Source organism: Myotis brandtii, unplaced genomic scaffold (assembly GCF_000412655.1).
Source record: "Myotis brandtii unplaced genomic scaffold, ASM41265v1 scaffold454, whole genome shotgun sequence".
Taxonomy (NCBI): Eukaryota; Metazoa; Chordata; class Mammalia; order Chiroptera; family Vespertilionidae; genus Myotis; species Myotis brandtii.
This window is the reverse complement of record NW_005367354.1, coordinates 715,835-740,454: the sequence shown is the minus strand read 5'-3', so window position 1 is coordinate 740,454 and position 24,620 is coordinate 715,835. Positions and strand designations below refer to the sequence as shown.

The 24,620-nt window shown below is 38.2% G+C and overlaps 1 protein-coding gene across 1 annotated transcript in view; it reads left to right on the top strand.

Moving 5' to 3' along the window:
- The window catches only part of BRE (brain and reproductive organ-expressed (TNFRSF1A modulator)), a 343,490-nt gene that overhangs the window by 93,660 nt on the left and 225,210 nt on the right, over positions 1 to 24,620 (top strand). Inside the window, exons 5-6 of the mRNA XM_005874839.2 lie at positions 8,364 to 8,558; positions 18,698 to 18,772. Coding sequence (XP_005874901.1) covers positions 8,364 to 8,558; positions 18,698 to 18,772 — 270 coding nt within the window. The remainder of the gene's footprint in view (positions 1 to 8,363; positions 8,559 to 18,697; positions 18,773 to 24,620) is intronic.

Genomic DNA, 24,620 nt, shown 5'->3' with positions numbered 1-24,620 from the left:
TGGAGGTGGGAGTAGATTTGCTCTGTGTAGTCCCAAAGTTAGTTTCTCCTAATCCAACTTTCCTCTCATCTACCCCTAAATTCATGTGATATTAACTGTATTTCAAGAAGTTAAGAAGGTGCTATATTTTAAGGAAATATGAAAAATGTTTAAGATGATTTCACTTAAATTATTTTAGATGATATATTAGAGGAGTTATACATATACAACTCTGCCCTAGAGTGTAAATTTCTATTAATACTTGGTCTCTTACAAATATGACAAATAGCAAATTGACTTTTGTTATCTTTTGTATTCTTCAGATGAAGTGACATTTAAAAAATTCATGCTATAAAAAAATCCATGCTGTCTAGTTACAGTTCTGTTAGAAGTGTAAAATGCCAGTGGTCATTTCCTAAGATTTCCATTCAGAGGACTGTAACACAAAAGAGTTTTGGTTGAGAAAAACATAATAAATTCCTACAACTGTGACCATTACATTCTAGCATATTGCATTAGCTTTCTGGAAATGTTCTGTGAAGCTTGGAATTTAAGAAACAGTGAGTTCAAGGTTACTTGAAGCATATTTACTTAGGGTTAAATGATGCAAGATTTGTTCTCCAGAAGGCTGTGGAATTGGCTAACATTTTGTTGATCTGAAGACACAATTGAAGTCTGACTTCATAAAATATGTAAATGGCAAGTGGAATTTCTTAAACTTGGAGATTGAGAAACAGTTTGAAATGAAGTATCTGAAGTATGCTATTCTATTTTTGAAAATTTATATTTTCCATTATGAAAGTATGTGCCTATATATGTGCACATATACACTTATACATATGTATGTATAAACATATACTTGGAAATTTTGGAAAAAAGAGAAAATATAGAAGGGAAAAACCTCTTCTAAATAACTCTGAATCATAGACATCCATTGTTAACATTTCTTCTAGTAATTTTTCTATGCATAGATGATTTGTGCTGTGGAGGGTTGGGAAGGGATGGGGATAATCAAAGTTAAGATCATACAGTTGCTTTTTTTATCTGCCTTCATTTAATATTTTAACAAAAGTACTTTCTACACTATTACACAGTATTTGTAAACATATTGGCTCCATATTATTTTTTTAAGTGACTTAATAGTTTTTCCAACGATTTCTTATCAGGCATTTAGGTTTTGGATTTCATTATAAATGACTGTTTGTATATATTTTGTCCGTGAGCCCCCCTTATTTTTGTTGTTTTCTTAGAGTTCTAGAAATAGGATTTCTACGGGATATTGAGAATGATTTTTGAAAAAAGGATTCTTCAAAAAAAACACCTATATATATAAAAGCCTAAGCTACCGTTATGAAGGAACGACCGGAACAACTGGTTGCTATGACGTGCACTGACCACCAGGGGTCAGACACTCAATGCAGGAGCTGCCCTCAGTCCGCAGGCCCCGATCACCGATGGGACCTGCCAGCCAACCTCCCGGTCTTTCCCCCAAGCCGGCAGGCCTCCATTGCCTGATTGGGGCTGGGCCCCAGGGCTGGTACGCGAAACTGGGGGTGGGTGGCAGAAGATGCGGCCCTTTTCCCAGGGGGGCCAAGGGTTGGCTCCCTCCGTGGGGCGGTGGCCAACCTCCAGGGTCCCTCCCCTCCGTCTGGCAGGCCCCAGTTGGCCCGCCCACAATCCGCTGTGGTGGCGGTTAGCTCCTCCCCCTGGCCAGCAGGCCCCGATTGCCTGAGATATAATTGGCATTATATTAGTTTAGGATGTACACATTTTTTAAAAAAAATTGTATTGAATTTATTTGGTTTCATATGTACATTTCTATAATACATCATCTGTGCATGGATCCAAAGTCAAGTCTCCTTCCCTTCCACCCTCTCCTACCTCCCCCACCCCTTTCCCTCTTGTAATCCCTGGAGGATGTACACATTTTGATTTAATATATGTATATATTGGGAAATTATTACCATATAATTTTTAGTAATATTTCTAATTTATTTCTGTACTTTATCGTTTAATTAATTGAAAACTCTTATATAAGCTTTAATTAAAAAAATTTTTTTTTATTGATTTCAGAGAGGAAGGGAGAGGGATCAATGATGAGAGAGAATCATTGATCAGCTGCCTCCACACTGGGGATCAAGCCTGAAACCCAGTCATGTGCACTGACTGGGAATCGAACTGTGACCTCCTGGTTCATAGGTTGATGCTCAACCACTGCGCAACACTGGTCGGGCTATAATCTTTAATTTTTTAGAAGAACTTATTTACCCTGTAGAAGATTTCCCCTCCAGTATTAGGCAGTGATGGTTCTAGAACTCATTTGTTAAGTTGCTTATTTTCCTTCTTCATCACCCCATAGATATGAACCTAGCACATGTTTCCCAACATTTTCATTTATTGGTGTCCTTGAACATGAATTTGCTTCAGCATGGCTGAGAAGCCATGTTTTGAATAAGTGAGACATGAATTGGGGTGAGCTAGGCGTCTGAGAACATTATCCCTCTCTATGTTGCTGACAATAAGGAAGCTCAAAAAGGAGTTGAGAATTGGCTGGGCTTTTTAAAGTTCGTGGGGTTATTAATTAGGGGATATAAAATGTGTGGTGGAGTGTATTTAAGAGAGAGAAATGTGGGAAGGTTGGGGGTCGCATGAAGAGGAGCATCCCTCAGGTCAGGCATCCTGGACAGGAAAGCCAAAGTGGGAGTCAGAATGATCACGGATGTGAGATAGGTCGTAACTGTACAGAGGCTGGTGCCAATTCTTTGTTTAGAAAACGATACTTCAGTAAACTGAATGGGGGGAGGGTTGGCAGGTCTACATTCTACATTGTCAGTTGTCATGTAGACAACTCTCAGCAGTTATTCTACCTCTGGTTAAGCAGTCTTTAAAAAGAATTGGCATAATACCTTCCCTGAACTGCTTCATAGGTGTACAGTGAGACTGGATAAGGTTTCATAAGAGTAGTTAATTCTTTTGTTTTTGTCTATTTTATCACTTTCTCTCTCTTTTTTTTTTGTTGATCCTTAACTTGTGGATATTTTTCCATATATATATATAATAAAGAGAATGGAAGGGAGAGGGAGAGACAGCGAGAGAGAAATATTGATGTGAAAGAGTCACATTGATTGGTTGCCTTCTGCACGTGCCCTGACCAGGGCCGGGGATTGAGCTTGCAACCAAGATACGTGCCCTTGACCGGAATCAAACCTGGAACCCTTCAGTCTGTAGGCCAATGCTATATCCACTGAGCCAAACTGGCCAGGGCTATCACTTTCTCTTAATGTATTTTTCATTACTCATTATTGAAATCTCTTTTCTATTCTCTTTTCTTTGTTAATATATTATGAACCCTATGCCTACTTCACAGCCATTCTCATTTCAAATTTCTTCTTTCATGCAGTACCAAAAAGTATAGTAAGAGCTTTGTGAATAGAGAAATATTTATTTTTCTGTTTTTCACACTTAATTTATGCTCCTGCTCTCTTTTCCTGAAGAAGCTTTGGGCATTTTTCTCTCTCTCCTACTCAAGATAGTGAAAGCTCTAATATACTGCATTGCTAGACCTGTTTTTAAAATGTGTTCTAGGCTTAGGAAGTGACCAAAATCTAGTATATCTTCTGTGGTCTCTTCTTCTAGGCAAAGTGGTTCAAACCACAAATGACCTAATAAGTAAAAGTAGTTATGTAGCAGCAATAGTAGAGGACATTTGATCTTACTGAGCAGATCTGTATCTCCCTTGATGAGGATGTTTTTCAGCTAAGTCAGTTCCCAGGGAAGTGTGCATTTAATGGCCAAAGAGGTCAGATGCATTTTCATGTATTGGGAGATTGTATTTTAATGGAAAGGGACTGGCTGGCCTGTCTTTACTATGCATTTAACAATTAGGTTGAATCAATTGAAATGAATTCAAATTGGTAAGAGATGTTTGCCAGCTTATATGCTTTCATATATATATTTTTTGGTATGTGTGTATAGATTATAGCCTTTAACTTGCAAAGAGCTAAAGAGAAATGATTGAATTACAAAAGCTTTTTTTCTTTTTTTTTAATGAAGCAACTAAAGCTTTTTGTTTCTCTACTGGAACAAGGACTTAAAAGGAATACTTAACCAAGAAATGGAATGTTGTGTATTCTATTTATTAATGTTTGATTGATCTCTGAAGAAAATGCATCCCAAACTACATAATGATCATTTTGTTTTATACTATGTTGTTATTATCCTATTTATATTTTGAGGAGCTCAAAAGTGAGGACAGGACTTTGTACTCTATCAAATTACTTCATAGCAAGAGGCCTCTTTCAATCACTGTATGATGCTGAAGCTCTAAGTTTTTCTCTGTTCATCAAGTCTTAATTTAGACACCCCTTTAAACCTATCTTTCCTATAAATAAAAGAACATTTCATGATTTTCTCATTGCCATTTAGTCCCTATAAATCCATACACTCTGTAGAGCAGAGTAATTATTACCCCTTTAAAGGATGCATTTCTTTAACTTTTGTCTTCTTTTGATAGAAGACTTTTCTGGTGAGATTGGTCAATGATATTAATGAATGTGATTTTTTGATATTGTGTAAATGAAACATGTCAACATTTGGAAGATCTGCATAACTCAGTGAATCAGTATTATCTAAATAACAATGCATGATGGTACAAAATCATACAAGAGTAAAATCCATTTAAAGTCTACATGAAATGTCAGACAGAGAAAGACAAATATAACAATTTCACTTATATGTGGAATCTATCTAAAATACAAAATAAACTCAGAAACACAGAGAACAAACTGATGGTTGCAGATGGGGGATGGGTGGAAAAAAAAGAAGAGATTACGAAGTACAAATTGCCAGCTATAAAAACAGTCATGGGAATGTAAAATACAGCATAGGGAATCTATATTCAATAATCTATACTAATAAAAGGGTAATATGCTAATTAGACCGGGTCAACCGGCCATCTTCCGGATGTCTGACTTCCTTCCAGACAAAGCCATGGTGGTGGGGGCTGAGGCAGAGAGGGCAGTTGGGGGTGAGATCAGGCCAGCAGGGGAGGGCAGTTGGGGGTGAGATCAGGCTGGCTGGGGAGGGCAGTTAGGGGCGATCAGGCAGGCAGGCAGGCAGGTAGAGAGGTTAGGGGTGATTAGGCCGACAGGCAGAGGCAGTTAGGGGCGATCAGGCAGGCAGGCAGGTGAGCGGTTAGGAGCCAGCGGTCCCAGATTGCGAGAGGGATGTCCGATTGGAGAGGGTGAAGGCTGGGCTGAGGGAACCCCCTCTTCCGTGCACGAATTTCGTGCACCGGGCCACTAGTATAGTAATATTATGTATGGTGTCAGATAGGTACTAGACTTGTCGGGTTGATCGCTTTGGAAGTTATGTAAATGTCTAATCACTATGTTGTACGATTGAAACTAATACAATATTGTATGTCAACTGTAATTGATAAATTTTAAAAGTGCAGGATAGACAAATGGAATTTAATGTAAGAACATGAAATGTTTATTAATATACCTTCAGATTTCACATTGCAGCTAACCTTTAAGAAACTACCACTGTTGAGTTTTGGTGCAGTATCAAAGAAGAATATCCAGAATTATTTGAAAGGCTATTAAAAATACTCCTCTCTTTCAATGTACTGTTAGGTGAGGCTGGATTTTCTTTATATACTTCAGCCAAAACAACATATTGCAACATTGAATTTTGTAAAAGCATATAGGGAAGTCCAGCTTTTTAAAAGCCAGACATAGAGATTTGCAAGAATATAAAACAGTGTCATGTTTCTCACTATTTTTTCAGGAAATATAGTTATCTCACTAAAATTTTTTTATATTAACATGTAGGATTGTTATTTAGAAATGAATTAATAATTAAGTTTTTAATTTCTCAGTTTTCATTTTACTATAGTAAATTTAATTATATAATTCATATATTCAGAAGCTAGGACCCTTAATACTTTTTAAGACTGTCAAAGGTACCTGAGACAAAACTGTGTAAGAACATCTGGTGTAGTGCTTAAGAGGAACGTGGAGTCAAATTGCTTGTCAGAAACTGAGCTTTATTGTTTGATAGCTTTGTGACCTTGGATAAGATATTGAACTACTTTTTGCCTCACTTTCTTCATCTATAAAATGATATAATAATATATGGAGGCGTCGCAGGTGTTCTTCCATGCTGCTACCAAGGAAAATGTCAGTTCGTTTTCTCTCATCACCCAGCCCCAGCTTTGAAATTCATGCCTTCAGACTATAGGACCCACCAATCCTTCCTTGTTGTTGTTATCTATAGACCTTCATTGAAGATTTTAGCACATGGCTTGTTGTTACTCTGCATTATTACCCTTGCCATGGTTTCAGGTGATTTAATGTTTATATAAATAACCCTTTCAACACCCTGGCCTCTCAGTCAGTCCCTGACTTCCTTTCCTTCAGTGATCTTGTCCTCCTCTCTACCTTAGCCAGGCACACTCTTAGCCAGACCTTGTTAATACCAGTTACAGATCACCTCCATCATCTCAGTTTCAAAGTCCCATTTTCTGACCACACCTCCTGTCTTTCCAATTCATTCTTTTTAGTATCTCAACTCCAACAATTTTTTCAGCTCACCAGGGCTATAGGTCCTACCACTTTTTCACTAACTCTCACTTCCATTATGAACTTACTTGGCTTTTTCCTGACTCAAAGTGCATGGTTCATAATTACAATAATTGTTTTGCAAACTTTCTAAGATCTCTTGTCCCTCTTTCTGTCTATTGTACTTGTCTGGCAAAATCTCAGCCTTTGTTAAATTTAAATTCCTCCCATTTCACATTGCACCCAGACAGTGGAATTTATGCTAATTGGTCTCACTTAATAATCATACCTCCAACCTCAGTGGAGCTTTTAGCGCTATGTGGAATTCCTCTTAATTTCCTCAGTCCATTTATTTTTCTGAATGACTCTTCTAAATGACTATTTCACACTTCTCAAACTTCTAATATTCACTCCTTCTTTCTCACTCTCAGCTGATGACCTTCCTTCCTGCTTCAGGAGATAATATCAGCTTTCCGGAGAGAACCTCCACCAGCTCCTCTCACCACATGGAAGGGCCTGCCTGCATTCCCACTCATCTAGTTTGACTTTTCTCCTTTCCCTTTGGATGGATTCTCTGCTTATTGCCAAGGCCAACACTCTATGAGATCCCAGGGTTAGCTGCCTATTCACTATGTTCTCTCCTGGGATTCTGCTTCCCCACCTTGCATCATCACGTTTACCCCCTCTCCACACCACCATTCCATTAGGCTACAAATATCTGAGCAAAACTTTCCCTTGAGCTCCACACCCCCTCTAGTTACCAGATTGCATTGTCGGTGTAGCTGTTCGCTGTTGCATTCTGCCCATTCTCTCTTAAACCCTCGGCAATCAAGCTCTACTTCACCAAGTAGCACTTGTTGAGGACAGGATTGACCTGAGTGTCGCTAGAACCAGCAGTCAGTTCTCAGGTTTCAACTTACTTATCAACATCATTTGACCCAGTCTGATCGCTTCTTTCTCCTTGAAGTACTTCCTTCATTAGGCTTCTGGGACGCATGCTCTATTTTTCTGAGTAGCATTTATCACCATCTGACATATTTCCTTGTTTGTTTGTTGTTTATTTTGGCCACTAAAATGTAAGCTCCTTGAGAGCAAGGGTTTGGCTTGATCTCATCTCTGCCAAGAGCAGTGGAGCATACATAATAGGCACTTGGTAAATAGTTGTTGAATGAATGAAAGTGAGCTTAAAAATAGTATATACTTATCAGTTCTTCTCTCATTTCTAGCCCCTTTCCTGGTCAAAAGCTCTCAAAGCCATTTTCTTCCTCTTTTTTCTCTGAATCTTGCATTTGCTAATTGTATTTTCCCTCATCTCTACTCCACTCCTTTTCAGGCTGAGCCATCAGCATTATGCTTATATTTCTGTGGGGCTCTAGTGTTTACCAGAACATTTATTTATATCTGGTATCACAGATGGTCTGTGGATCTGAGTTGATACCATTAGCATATAATGCTGAATTTAGGTGCAGATTAAAAAAATAAAATTATAAATGAGTAAGAAACAAATTAAGTCTTCCAGAGCTAAAATTATAGTCTTCTAGGATATTTAGGTTTATTGTTTATTACTACTCTGCTTTACACTTTACTGTTTCTGGCTACTCATGATGGAATTTCTCTTGATTTTCTGCGAGGGGTTTTAGAAGGCAGGAGAAATCACCAAGCTGAAAAGAATTTTCTAACTTCAGCTCTGAGTTTATCACTAAGAGGAGTATGCTCCTCTTAGCATTTCATCATTCTTTCCCTCTATATCGATGTGCTACTGTATGCTGGATTTGTATGAGAATTCATTTTTAACTGGCCTTTTATTTATGGCTTCTACAGAACCTTGCCTCCTGGAATCCCTCAAATCCCGAATGTCTCTTACTTGTGGTGAAGGAACTTGTGCAACAATATCACCAATTTCAATGCAGCCGTCTCCGTGAGAGCTCCCGCCTCATGTTCGAATACCAGACATTGCTGGAAGAGCCCCAGTATGGAGAGAACATGGAAATTTATGCTGGGAAAAAAAATAACTGGGTAAGGTTTTTGGAAATGGGGAAAAAATGCACTTTATCTATAATAAAATAAAATAATCAATTCAGGTATCTATATATATAAAAGCCAAGAGACTGGAATGACCAGAACAACTGGTCGCTATGACGCACACTGTGGCCGGCCAACCAGCCCAATGGGGGTGGGGCCAGCCAGCCAACCTCCCACGGCCCCTCACACCCTGATTGGGGTGGGGCCGGCTGATTAACCTCCTGCAGCCCCTCCTATCGGCCAACCCTGCCCCCGATCGGCCACCCCCACCCAATGGGGGCGGGGCAAGCCAGCCAACCTCCTGCGGACCCTCCCCCGGCTGGCCCCAAGTGGCCCTGATTGGGGTGCCCCGGCTGGACCCCACCCGTACACGAATTCGTGCACCGGGCCTCTAGTCTAGTTATAATAAGCCCTAGCCATTTCCTTAGATAGACATGGTTCAGGTTGCCTACATATGTTCTCATAATTTAGAGTTTAAAGGGACCTTGATGTTTATCTGGTTCATTGTGTTTCTCAGAGTTATCACCTGGGAAATTTGTAAAATTTGGAGTTTCACATCCCCAGCCCCAAGTATTCAGAAACCAGGTTTTGATGCAGGTGGTTCATAGGCCACATTTTGAGACACTGGCAAGTTTCCCTTTCTTTTTTATTTTTTAACATCTTTATTGTTGAAAGTATTACATATATTCCCTTTTCCCCCCTCCATTTACCTCTTCCAGGCCACGCCCCCCCGGCCTTCACAACCCTATTGTCTGTGTCCAGACCTCTTTTAGTATCCCAGTCGGATATGTGAGGTTAACTCTGGAGGTAGCTAGTTTATATGGAGCCTTTTATAATTTCTTTTTATAGTTTCTTTAAGTTATATGATCCTTTCTTTAAAAAAATATTTTTATTGATTTCAGAGAGAGGAAGGGAGAGGGAGAGAGAGATAGAAACATCAGTGATGAGAGAGAATCATCGATTGGTTGCCTCCTGCACGCCCCCTACTGGGGAATCAAGCTCGCAACCCAGTCATATACCCTGACCAGGAATTGAACCATGACCTCCTGGTTCATGGATGAACACTTAACCACTGAACCACACTGGCAAGGCTTGTATAATCCTTTTGAAATGCAAGTCGGATCATATCACTCCTCAGCCTAGAACTTTCATATACCTCTCTTTGACGCTCATGGTAAAAGCCAGTGGCATAAAATGCTCTACATGATTTCTATCACCACCATCCTTTATTCTTCACTAATTCCCTCACTTCATTTCCTACCTTCCTATCTAAAAATATTCAGCTCTAGCCACACCTTTGCTGTGCTGCAGACACACCAGGTGTGCTTGTGCTGTAGGCTTTGTATATAGTGTTCCTGTTGTATGGTGTAGTTCCCCTAACTACTTGCATGCCTAATGCCCTTCCTTATAGTTTTTACTCATTTGTCATAGTCTCAGCCATGCCTGTGTTAACACACATGGTTTTCTTAAACAACTTTTTTGAGGTATAGTTTGCATATCATAAATTCACCTGTGTTAAGTGTATAATGCAGCCGTGGGCAAACTACGGCCCGCAGGCCAGATCCGGCCCATTTGAAATGAATAAAACTAAAAAAAAAAAGATCGTACCCTCTTATGTAATGATGTTTACTTTGAATTTATATTAGTTCACACAAACACTCCATCCATGCTTTTGTTCCGGCCCTCCGGACCAGTTTAAGAACCCATTGTGGCCCTCGAGTCAAAAAGTTTGCCCACCCCTGGTATAATGCAATGATTTTTAACACATTTGCTGAGTTGAGCAACCACAAACACAATCCCGTTTTTTAATGATTTCATCACCCAGTAAGGTTCCTCATGCCATTTACAGTTAATTCTATCCCTATCTCCAGACCTGGGTAACCACTAAACTAGTTTCTGCTATATAGATGTTCTTTCCTGAACATTCATGTAATGGAATCATATAATATGTGGTCTTTTCTAACTGGCTTCTTTCTCTTAATACATTTGCGGTTCATCCATGTTGTAGCATGTCTTAGCACTTCATTTCTTTTTGTGGTTGACTAATACTCCATTGGATAGACATACCACATTTTGTTTATCCATCCACCAACGATGGACATTTGGGTTTCCATGTTTTAACTGTTAAGAATAATGCTGTAAACATTCACTTGCAAGTCTTTGTAACACCTCTTTTTAAAAGGATAATTCGCATCCCTCCACCTGTACCCTGCTCTACGTTTTTTGCATCTCTTTTTTAACATACCATATGATTAATATATTGTATTAGTTATATGTTGCTGCATTAGATAATTATTCTAGAAATTAGTGGTTTAAAACATTTATTTTTTGCATGTTAGTATTTTATTATTTCTTATTTTTAAATTTATTCTTATTGTTCAAAGTATTACAGATGTCCCCTTTTTCCCACCAGTGAATCCCCCTTCCTCCCACGCCTTCACTGAACTATTATCTGTGTTCATGGGTTATGCATATAAGCATATAAATTCTTTGGTTAATCTCTGCCCGCCCTTCCCCCTTCCCTCTGAGATAAAACAACATAGATTATCATAGTTTTTATTTGTCAATAGTCTATGTAGACTCTCTGCTTAGAGTCTCTCACAAGCTGCACTCAAGGTATTGGCCAGGGCTGCAGTCATCTCAAGACTCACCTGGAGATGAATCCATTCTCAGCTCATTCATAAGGCTGTTGGTACCTTTCAGTTCACTGCTGGCTGTTGGCTGGAGGCTGCCCTCAGCTCCTTGCCTCTTCACAGGGCCTCTCCCCATGGCAGCTCATAGCATGGCGGCTGGCTTCATCAGAGCAGTCAATCAGTCAGGAGAGCGAGAGTGTGGGCAAGACAGAGTCACATTCTTTCTAACCTAATCTCAGAAGAGACATCTCATCATCTTTGCTGTATTCTGTTTGTTAAGTCCAGTCTACACACAGGGAGGAATGACATAAGAGTGCGACTACCAGGGACTATTGGAAGCCACCTAGAAGCAGCCTACACACTTACTTATGTCTATTGCTTGTCTATCCCTTACACTGGGATATAAATTCCATGGAGGCAGGGATCTTTGTTCTGTTCGTCCTATATCAAAAACACCCAGAACAGTGTCTGCCACATTGTTTACTCTCTGTCAACATTAGTTGAATAAGTACATTAATAAACTCTCTAGTCTAGTTAAGCACAGAATAAGTTTAACTTCCCTTCTCTGTGCTAATTCTTTTAGGTTTCACTTAGTCTTCCTTTACTTACGTTAAATATGCCTCCTTTGTCTTATTCTTCAGCTTTTTCTTAAAAGGACATAGTTTCCAAGGTCTTATACATGATTAATGCCTTTGAACTAGTAGGATTAAAATTTATTCTTGTTACAAATCATCTTGTTTATTCAGTTCAAGGTTTTTTGTTTTTTTTAAAAAATATATTTTATTTTATTGTGGTAAAATATATATAAAATTAAATTTACCCTCTTAACTATTTATATCAAAACTGTAAGTTTGTACCTCTTAATTGCTTTCATCTTTTTGCCCAGTCCTCCCCTGCTCAACCCTCTGGCAGCTATCAGTTCTCTGCTATGAGTCTGTTTGTTCTCTTTGTTCATTTATTTAGTTTTTTAGAGTCCACCTATAAGTGAAATGATAGAGTATTTGTCTTTCTCTGACTTATTTTACTTAGCATAAGTAAGTCCACATTCTGGATCAATCCATATTGTCACAAATGGCAAGATTTTATTCATTTTCATGGCTGAATAATATTCCTCTGTGTGTGTGTGTGTGTGTGTGTGTGTGTGTGTGTGTGTACATACATACATAACTACTCCTCTATCTATTCATCTATCAGTGGATACCTAGTTGGCTTCCATATCTTGGTTACTGTAAGTAATGCTGCATTGAATATAGGGGTGCATATATCTTTTTGAATTCATGTTTCACTTTCTTTGGCTAAGCACCCAGTAGTGGAATTTCTAGTTCCTTTGTCTTTTGTTATAACCTTTGTTTTAAAGTTTATTTTGCCTATAAGTATTGCTATCCCAGCTTTTAAAAAAATTTTCATTTTCATGAAATATCTTTTTCCATCCATTTACTTTCAGTCAGTGTGTGTCTTTTGTTCTGAAATGAGTCTCATGTGGGTAGAATATGTAATGGTCTTTTTTGTTGTTTTTAATCCATTCAGCCATCCTATCTATGTCTTTTGAATGGAGCACTTAGTCCATTTACATCTAAAGTATTTGTTGAGCCCGGCTGGCGTGGCTTAGTGGTTGATGTCGACTTATGAACCAGGACGTCACGGTTCAATTCCCGGTAAGGGTACATGTCCAGGTTGCAAGCTCAGTCCCCAGTGGAGGGGCATGCAGGAGGCAGACAATCAATGATTCGCTCTCATCATTGATGCTTCTATCTCTCCCACTCCCTTCCTCTCTGAAATCAATAAAAATATTAAAAAAGTGTTTATTGATAGGCATGTACTTATTGCCATTTTTATTGTTTTCATACTAGTTTTATGAATGTTTGGTCTACTACTTTTTCGATATGTTTGCCTTTACTAGTGAGAGTTTTTCTTTCATATATTTTCTTATTTCTAGTTTGGCCTTTTTTTTCCACTTAAAGAATTTCCTTTAACATTTCTTTTTAAAATAAATATATTTTTATTGACTTAAGAAAGGAAGGGAGAGGGATAGAGAGATAGAAACATTGATGAGAGGAACATCATTGATTGGCTATCTCCTGCACGCCCCTTACTGGGGATTGAGCCTGTAACTCCAGCATGTGCCCTGACCGGAATTGAACTGTGACCTCCTGGTTCATAGGTCGATGCTCAACCACTGAGCCACACCAGCTGGGCATAACATTTCTTGTGATGCTGATATAGTGGTGATGACAAGCTTTTGCTTGTCTGGGAAATTCTTTTTTTTTTTTTTGGCAGATTATTTTATTTTATTTTATTTTATTGCTTAAAATATTACAAAGAGTAGTACATATGTTTCCTTTTTTCCCCATTGACCTTCCCCCGGCCTCCCCTACCCCCCAGTATCTTGCGTCCATTGGTTATTCTTATATTTGTCTGGGAAATTCTTGATCTCCTTCAGTTTTGAATGATAACCTTGCCAGATAGAGTATTCTTGATTATAGGCATTTTCCCTTTCATCATATTGACTATATCATTTCTATTTTACTCATAATATTTGCAGTGCCTTTATAGGTCCTGACACATTTTAGGCTCTTAACCTATAGCAATGAATGGATGAATACATCTTGAGCCTTAGGTTGAGCTCTGACTCTATTATTCTCTCAATTATCGTAGGCAAGTTTTTTGACTATTCTAAGCCTCAATTTTCTCATTTCTAAAATAGGTATAAATGAATTAGACCTACTGAACAGGGTTTGGGGAATAATTAAACAGTATTAGAACTTAGAACAATCTTAGAACACCATTTTGTAAAGTATGAGATGTTCTAATTAGCCTAACTTTGGCTTTCCTTTTTACATGCAGTAGATAATTATGCATTTGCCAGGGAACAACCTGCAGACTTAGCCTCTTGGTTGTCAGAGTCCGTTGGAAGAATCACCCTTACCAGGCTGTCACCCAGCTAAAATTATAGCCACTCTTGAGTATTTCTTAGCTTTTAGCTGTCTAAGTGGTAAGAGCAGTTAATTTCAGATGAAAGCTTGTTGACAGGGAACAGTCTCTAAGAAAGTAAAATTTCCCTTTACAGAGCAACCTGGGTTTGGAATCCAGTCTGCATAAGATGCCTACCTGTCACTTCCAAAACAGGGAGAGAACTGTGACACAGCTGCTATTACCAGAAGAAAAGCTTAGACCTAATACATTGCCCAAACTCAGTGTTGTTAGTTTGTTACTTGCCAATGTACTATAACTTGAAAGAAGGAAGGATGCACGTATTTATTGCTAATGCTGGGGAAATTGCCATTAAGGCAGTTGGCAGAATGGCTGACATTTTAACAGTCATAGGTCAGATAATTTTCTACATCTATCCAAGAGAGGATTTGACCAAGGATTGAAAAAAAAAATCAAATTATTCTGTTCACTTGGCTGCATCTAAATGTCTCATTTTCAGCTTACAGGAAAGATTGCTATGGAAGCAGTCTTTGACATTACCACAGAGTGACCATAAATTGCTTGAATAACTTGGAACTTCAAATATAAAAACACGGGAAAAGTCATTGTTGGAGATAGAACTCAGAAAGGATTTCTGACTTACGTTTTGCTCCTCATATCATGTTTATAGCTCAACTTTTATAGTAAGATATGCTTTAAATCACTATTTACTCAATTTTGCAGAGGAAGATTAGCTTACAGCTCACAAGCAAAATCAGGGTAAAACTGAAAACGGAATTCTTGCCTAGTTTCTGATGTTTCCAATGCTATTAGAAACAAGTGCTGTTTTATTTAGTCTCTCAACGGCAAAATAAAGAATGTATAGTAGGCTTGAAAGTTGGAGATAATAAAGTACTCTTTATGGTTTCTATTAGATCAAATTCTCTTCACAGCATTAAGATTCATTTATTATGAATTTAGTTGTATAAATCAGTCTGTTGCCAATAAACATACATTTATACTCGTTCTAGGATCAACATTTTGAGAAGGGATAATGTAGGGATCATCTGAGCATTTTTCAAAAAAAATATATTTTTATTGATTTTTGAGAGGAAGGGAGAAGGAGGGAGAGATGGAAATATCAATGATGAGAGAGAATCATTAATCGGCTGCCTCCGGCACATCCCGCATTGGGGATCAAGCCTGCAACCCAGGCATGTACCCTGACTGGAATCAAACCATCACCTCCTGGTTCATAGGACGACACTCTACCACTGAGCCACGCCGGCCAGGCTCATCTGAGCATTTTTAAAAGAATGTTGGTCTGAAATAGCTGGTAGAATAAAAATATATTGTACAAACTAAAAAAGGGCAAAAGAGCTAAAGTTCTGTGCATGTACTAAAATAACTAGCAGTTCAAATGAGTCCAAGTGCTAAATATGCAATTATTTTCCTGATTACCTTATATGTACAAGAGTTCTTTTAATTTTTTAAATCCCACATTTCACTCCTTTTGTTATTTAAAAATATAAGACCCATTGAGTCTAAGAAATTCAAAGTTTTGAGATTGCCATTTTAACTTACAGATTGACATTTTAGACTAGTGGGTAGAAATGGCTACTTATAAATTGGTAGGTTGTTTGACCCTAAAATTTGAAAATGAATAAAAAATGAATGGAGTCTGACTTACTATTGTCTGTCCAACCAACCTCTTCTAATTCCTTGGTACTTTTTAAAAACCGGTGTCAACCTCCACAGGAATGACTTAACAAATGTTCCACATACATGTAGTAGCCATTTTGGTGTTCACTGATTTTATGAATGATTGTTGCACATCCCACAGGGGTTTGAAAATAGCTCACCTACGGAGAAGGGAGTTTCTGGGTGACCTCAGATCAGTATCAGTGCTTGTTCACTCCAGTAACACTGACCCAACTCCCCTCCCCTCTGACAGCTGTGAGTTTGTTCTCTGTATCTCTGAGTCTGTTTCTATTCTGTTAGTTTGTTTATTTTCATTAGATAAGGAAGACTTTTCTGTTTGTGTTCCAATATCCCTCACCAAACTCCCATTGGGCTAGGTGCCCCTCTTAGAAGCTCCTATTTAACTCTGTACCTCTGTACTTTTTTTATGTTGCCCCTATACTTACTCCTTTTAAAGTATGACCTCTCATACTTAAAAACAGACTCTCATAGGTCCAAAGAATCACATTCAACAGGATATGTTAGTTCTAGAGTTCTAGGAGCTTATGTTAGTTCTAAAAGCTTAACATAGCACCAAAACCACACCTTTTAGTAATCTTGGACCATAACAGAAGGTAAGAGTTTTATTAGGATCTTTCAGAGACCTCCTTCCACCCACTATGATGAGTTGTTTATACATCCTCAAGTGGTTCTTAACTATCCTCTCAGATGTTGGGTTTTGAGTAGAGTGAATGTATTGATGTTTTATACTGAGTGCAGCTCTCAGCTCTCAGGTTTAGTCCTCATTCTCACCTTTGGATTCCTGGTGGCACAGTGCCTGCTGTGACTCTATCTGGCTGCCTCAGCTTTGATTCTGTTCATTCATTTCTCTCATTCTGCCTTTTCTGTCTCAGGGTTAGGCTTGTGGTAAGGAAGAAGTGCTCTGTCCTTAGCCAGAGTTGATGTAAATTAAAAGATGTTGTAAGCAGTAAAACAAACAGCAAACAACTATGCAGATGGTGGTTATCATTGTGATCTTTTTGAGCTCAAGGTTTATATTTCTGTTTGAATTTTTAAGGCTTTAGGTTAGAGTTTTAAAATTAGGGCCAAGACTTTGGAGCCAGTTGCTAGGGTGTTTGTAGAAAAGAATGATGCATGTTGTGGATCAAATGTAAGAAGTGTGCATGTGTGCCCTAACCGGTTTGGCTCAGCGGTTAGAGCGTCGGCCTGCGGACTCAGGGGTCCCAGGTTCGATTCCAGTCAAGGGCATGTACCTTGCTTGCGGGCACATCTCCCGTGGGGAGTGTGCAGGAGGCAGCTGATCGATGATTGATGTTTCTGGCTCTCTATCCCTCTCCCTTCCTCTCTGTGAAAAATCAATAAAATATATTATTTTTTAAAAAAAGTGTGCATGTGTACTGTGTGTGCTCATCCACTCATCCATTAAAAACCTGTAAGTGTGTACTGTGTTTAAAGATATGTTTTGGGGAGTTTGAGGTGTTTGTTTTCATAAGGGAGGAAGGGAGTGGAGATATTGGGAGCTCTATAGTAGTCACAATATGAAAAGCTAGAAATAAACTCTTCAGAGTGGTTCTAGATTATCCCTGAAGTTCTTTGTCCAGACAACATGTAACAGTGAAACCCAACATGTCAAAATCCCAAGCTGAGCTGCAGGCTTGCATCAAGAGAGGCTGGAAGACCCAGAATCCCACCAGCTCAGCACCCATCTTTGTTGCTTTTGCAAGATTTCCCTTGGAACCCCCTAGGTGTCTGTACAACCCAATTGGAAAACCCCTCCTCTAGACTATGACAAAGATTTTAAAAAATGTGATTCCTTAGCCCGGCTGGTGTGGTTCAGTGGTTGAGCGGCGACTCATGAAGCAGGACCTCACGGTTTCATTCCTGGTCAGGGCACGTGCCTGGGTTGTGGGCTCGATTTCCAGTAGGAGGCATGCAGGAAACAGGCGATTCATGATTCTCTCTCATCACTGATGGTTTTTTCTCTCCCTCCCTTTCCCTTCCTCTCTCTGAAATCAATAAAAACATATAAAAAATGTGATTCCTTAGCCTTTCCCATCATAAAAATTGAATTTTTTTCTCTAATATGAATTTTCTCTTTTAAAAAATAGAAAGTATTATTGATAGCTTAGTTAAATGTTCTAAATTGCCAAACCTCTGTATATCTTTCCTATGAAGACTGGTTTACAGATAGAATCACTGAAAAATATTAGTTGATGATAATGTTAACAGATTTTCAGGGAATTAAATCTTATTTGGCGTATCCACTGATGAATTGCTTTATATGGGTAGAAGTTTGACCTTGTGTGCACTTCTAGACAAATTATGAAGGCTGATGATATATGTCCTGAGCCTGTGGGTCATAAATTCAGGGAGGGGCAAAAGTAGGTTTATGATTATGAGAGCGTGAAACACAGAGCTTATTCTTATATTATTATGTATTTATTAATTATTATATTATTCATTATTATTAATCTTTTGCCCATCCCTGTATTAGTGAAGTGGTCTGAATGCTTCAGTAAAAGCAAAGGAATCAAAGGGACAGGTCTGTCTCTATTGTTTGTGTTTTTAAGAAACCATACATTAAGGTATTCTTTTTATACTTAAAAATAAACAAAGGTAATACTACTGCATTATAATTTTATTGCATTTATAAAACATTTAAAAAGTTTTAATTGTACTTTTTAGTAACTAATAATTTAATACTTTTTTTGATCTTCCCCTACTTTTTCATCCTTTTTTTTTTTTTTTGTCTGTTTGTTTCATGTTGTTTTACCCAAACTGAAGATGCCTATATTTTGAACAGGTTGAACTTGTGATTTTGGCTGTAATTGTCATGTCACAACCTATTTTTTGATTTTTAATCTTATTTTTATACTTTTCTTTCTACAGACTGGTGAATTTTCAGCTCGTTTCCTTTTGAAGTTGCCGGTGGATTTCAGTAATATTCCCACATACCTTCTCAAGGTAAAAATATATAGTTGTCAATATGAGACTATAAATGAATTTTTTAAGTAATTATATTACTCTGAATATGTATGTGATTGGTTTACCAGCATGCGTTTGGATGATTAATTCTATTAAAATACTAGAGGCCTGGTGCACGAATTTGTGCATGAGTGAGGTCTGGCCGGCCCGCCACAATGGGGGCCCATTGGGCTGGGCTGGCAGGGGGGAGGGGCTACGGGTGGTTGGCCAGCTGGCCACGCCCCCGATTGGGGTGTTGGGGACCAATCAGGGGCCAGATCAGGTCGGTTGGCTGCTGCAGTGCGCGTCATAGCCACCGGTCTTTCTGGTTGTTCTGGTTGTTCCACTATTCAGGTCACTGGGCTTTTATATATATAGATTAATTGCATTAGATCCATTAAGTTCCTTTGTTACCGAAAAGCTAAAAGGGTAGCCCTAAAAGTAATTTTGAAATGATGTTTAATTATAAGATAAAATTAGTATAAGTAAATTAAACTTTGGAAAAAACACCCGTTTATAGTCAATAACCTTCTTGGCATGAAAGATCTGTTAGAAATTGTCTAATATGCATTCTATCTTTAAGTCAGATTGCATACTAACTATGCCTTGCTAAAGGGCATTTTATTTTCCATACTTATGTTAGCAGTTGATCTCAGGCACCTCATAGTTGGCCCGACCTGAAGAGAATGAGAATCGAATTAGGTCAGTGTACATGGCATTTTTTATTTTTATTTTTTAAAATATTTAATATATTTTTATTGGTTTCAGAGAGGAAGGGAGAGGGAGATAGAGACATCAATGATGAGAGTGAATCACTGCTGCCTCCCACACACCCCCTACTGGGGATTAAGCCCGCAACTGGTCATGTGCCCTGACCGGGAATCAAACTGTGACCTCCTGGTTCATAGGTCGATGCTCAACCATTGAGCCACACTGGCCGGGCCATGACATTCTTTAAAATGAATGCAGGCAAGCTGTGGTTTGGGGAGGGATCTGCAGATGCTTTGCAGAGAAAGATAGAATGCAAGTGGCTAGGCTGTGGTTAGGGTGAAAGAAACTAAATGGACCAGGGAGAAAGTTCTGAACTGGAAGCCTAAGACAAAGGCCTAGGTTCATCACTAGATGCGGGTTTTGGTTGTGACTGCCCTCAGTTCCATATTTCAACCTGGGGCTATATAGCTTTAGTCTAATGTAAGAAAAATCTCTACCTTCCTAATTTGATGTTGTTCAAAGAGTTAGCAGTGTTTATAACAGTCTGAAGAGAAGACAGAATCCTGTACAAGTTTTCCTGCATATTGTAGTGAGTAAATAATATTAGATATTAATCTTAATAATGATCGGAAGTGTGGTCTTGTGGAATATAAATTATAGGCAATAGAAAAGATTAAGGAACACTTTTTTAATTTTCATGTTTCATTAAGTAAAACATTGGATTTTTGTGCTTCATTACACTTTCATTTTTAGTTTCTATTAGACTAGTTTTCTACTCTGTATCCAGGAGTTGTGAAGTCCAAGTGAGAATGGAAGTGAGCAATTTACATTAGTTTCTCCTCACTCCTGTTGTAGAAAATATATGTATTAGAGCTGTCATTATTAAGCATAACTAATTCGGTTTCAGCATTTACTGTGCTCCATTAGAGTAGCAAGCAGTTTCCTTGGAAACTCTTAGATCACAGACTCATTGACCTCCATATATTCCAGTGAAAACTCTATTTCAGACTGTTTAAAACCAGATGCAGTAATATATGAAAGTACCTTATTTATATAATCACTTTACTCCATAATTTACAATTACAGTATCTTTGGTTTGATTTTTGGGGCCTTATCAGTTTGATTGGTTGTCTTGTTTATTTGAAATTGATGTTGTTGCCTCTGTTCCTGTTCTTGAAGGTCAAAGGAAAAAAAATGTTCCTTGAATCATAATCTGTCTTAAATTTTCTTTTCAAAATCAAATTTTCCCATTTTCTTTTCCAAGACTTCTAAATTTATATTATGATGCCCTTACTTTTTTTTTGCTAGTCAAATAGGAGAAAAGTGGAATCTATTTGGCAAATCAGAAAGCTTCTTTCCTTTCCCCAAATAAAAGTACTATGAAATGATTTTTCTCCTGTAGGTGAAATGGGTACATTGAAGCACTGATGTCTTTCTGGATCTGTTGTTCATGCAAAGATAGTAAAACAACAAGGACCAAAAAAGAAATATTTATATAAAACAAAATAGTAGCAAAAAAAAAAAAACCCACAACAAAAAACCTATTTAAACCTATACAATTTTATTAATGAATATCACCCCAATAAATTCAATTTAAAAATATTTTTTAAAAATTACAAGCTCTTTGTGATTTTTGTCATCTTATCTAGTGTTTCAATAATCCCAACACAATAAAAACAACAACAACCAACTGGCATTCCAGAAGTAACCCAGAATATCTGTTGAGGGTTTTAAGATCTAAGTTCCTGAAGTTGTTGAATCATAACCTTGGAATATTTGGCTGTACTCTTAAAAACAAAGTTTGCATTAGAAACTGCTTTACATATTATTTACATTTGGATGCTTCTAATTTTTAATCACTAGGCTTATGACTGATAGTCTAAATCCTAAAATAAACTCTTCAAATTTCTAGGGTTAGGATACTCTTTATCAGCATCAGTATAGTTTTACCTTGACATCCCAAATAAATGAAAGGTTAAGTAGACTTCTAACATTGAGATAGCATGGAGTTTGACTACACACCTTACTGATTTGCTATAGTGAAATTTTACTGCACTGTGAAAGCCATCATAAGTTTATATGTCCAAATGTACCTATTTTATCCATTAATAGACAAAATGAGTTGTAGAAATGGGATGGAAACTTGAAAACCTGAACCTATCAAGTGAAATTGTTAAGAAACAACTAAAGTGATAGCATACTAGCCAAAGTAATCCTGGCTTTTCAAGAAGTAGCTTTAATTCATGATATACTTGAATGCAATAATCTTACTGATGCTCTGTCTTTGAAAAGTTTAAAGGAAATGTTGCTGGGGAAAAAAGCATTTCAGTGGTCGGTCCTATCATTCTTTCATATAGTTAGGGAGAATAGGTCATGGCATGAGTTAAACATGTGTATGTCTTTTCACTAAAGATTGAGTTTTAGTACATTTGCAGTTTTGAAATGTTTCATTCTTCTCACCTTCCATAGGAAAGGGGAGGGTTTGGCATTCTGTGTATCCAGAAGAAGAGAATTAGGCTAATTTATCTCCCTAGAATTTCTATTTGGATGAATTCTTGCATTGTCTTTTATTATTGGAACTGTTTGAAAGTTCATTTCGTTTTATACAATTACTATGAAGGAAACTGGTAATTTCCACCAAATATTCTCTTTATTTAAAATCCAGCAAGCTTTTACTGTGACATGTATTGATAGTTGTTTCTCAGCGAGCATAAGATAGCAGACATTAAAAGCTCCCTGATCCTGATAAATGAATATAAATTCAAAAGCTGACCTCACAAAGATTTTTCTCTAAACCACAGATTAAATGATGCTTCAAAATTTGAGACCGTTTAGTTGACGGAATTTTTGGATCCAATAAAGTTACACTTAATAAGTAGCTTTTAGAAATAAAGACTGCTTTAACTCATTCTTGTGAAATCTGGTATTAAAGCAAAACAGTTGTCTGTTTCTTGAGAGACCATAAAGGATTCACAGAGAACCCTCATCTTATCTTAAAGGAAATAGTTTCTGTCTAACCAAATAGGAGTGGGCATACTTTTATACAAGTAGGAATGTGTACCTGGAAGAGAGTGCCGTAAAAGTAGGGTACTGTTTATTCCTGCTGTAAGTCTGATTTATCATGGCTAAATTTGAGCCAAAATTTGCATTTGAAACTTAATCACAAAGGAAGTTGTGAGATTGTCTAAAAATGTATTCTGCAGGGAACTTCGTTTTATTCTTTCATGAAGTAGGGGACACATGACTGCTCTCAGTTTATTTTATTTTTTTAAAATATGTTTTCATTGATTTTTAGAGAGAGAGAAAGTGAGAGAGATAGAGAGAAACAACCTTGACCAATTGGTTGCCTCCTGCAGCTCTCCCCAGCCCCTACTGGGGATCAAGCCCACAATCCGGGCAGTGCCCTGACGGGGAATTGAACCAGTGACCTCTCGTTTTTGACACTCTTCTGCTGAGCCACACCAGCCAGGTGCTCTCATTTTATTGTTCTTGTTCTCCCTCCTTTCTCTAGAGAAAGAAGCAGGGCTTTGGAGGGAAATACACTCCAGATCAGAGCGCCTGAATGTCTTCTCTAAAGGGCAAGATTGTAAAATTTTAGGTTTGCAGGCCAGATGGTCTCTGTCACAACTACTCAGCTCTGCTGTCATAGCATGAAAGCAGCCATACACAATATGTAAATGAACCCTTGTGGCTGGGTTCCAATAAAACTTTATTTTCACAAACAGGCACTGGGCTGGATTTGGCATGTGGACAATTGTTTGCCCATCTCTTTTAGATTATGGAGAAGAATGTTTCTTCACAACTGCACCTGGGGTGGCATAGAAAGATCAGTAAAGGGATCTGGTTTAATGAGCATGGGTGGATTTTAATACCATGCTCTCTTAGCTGATATTTTACTTACACCTTCAACTTGGGTGAATTCTCCGTTTCTCTTTTACTTCCTTTTTTTTTCTGTTTTCTTCCCTTTTTATTCCATCTTCTCTCTCATTTTTAAATAATCTGTTGGTAATATATAATTTACTAAATTCTCTTCCATGTCTTAGTTTCCCTAACTGTAATTCTGAGAGTGCTGTACATTACAGTTCCTCTTCTGCCTGGAAGCGATTAGTCCAAGGGCTGGATACATCATCCAAGCTGCCCCAGAGTTTTTCCTAGAAGAACATTTGAAAATTGAAGCAGGAAGAGGAAAACATTTTCTTTGCTATGATATTTTTAAGTTCACATGATTTGAGTCCAGGACTACAGGTGGTCATGTTCCTCACTGTGTGGGAAAAGCCTGTAGATCAGCACAGTCCAGTGGGAATATAATGCAAGCCATAAGTGTGAGCCACACATGTAATTTCTAGTAGCCACATTAAAGAACTAAGAAGAAACAGGTGAAATTAGTTTAATAATGTTTTATTTAACACATTCAATATATTATTTTAATATGTAATCAAAGTTAGAATTATTATGAGATATTTAATATATATACTAGAGGCCTGGTGCATGAAATTTGTGCATGGGGGGTGGGTGTCCTTTGCCCAGCCTGCACCCTCTCTAATCTGGGACCCCACGAGGGATGTCCTACTGGGATTGGGCCTAAACGGGCAGTTGGACATCCCTCTCACAATCTGGGACTGCTGGCTCCCAACCGCTCGCCTGCCTGCCTGCCTGATTGCCCCTAACCACTCCCCTGCCAGCCTGATCGACGCCTAACTGCTCCCCTGCCGGCCCGATTGCCCCTAACTGCCCTCCCCTGCCAGCCATTTTGTGGCAGCCATCTTGTGTCCACATGGGGGCGGCCATCTTTGACCACATGGGGGCGACCATCTTGTGTGTTGGAGTGATGGTCAATTTGCATATTACCTCTTTTATTAGATAGGATTTTATACAAAGTCTTTGAAATTTGGTATATATTTAATTTTTTATCATCTCTCAATTTGGATTAGTCATATTCCAAATGCTCGATCACCACATTGGTTAATGGCTACCACATTCAAGAGTGCAGCTCTAATCTGTGGGAGTGGAGAAGTAAGGATGGAAAAATAAGTACAGATGAGAAACATGGGAAAAGAAGTACAGAAAAGAGAGATTTAGAGAGAAAGAGTACCATAAGTGGTGAGACTTTGGGGTTCAGTTCTTCACGTTGGAGGAG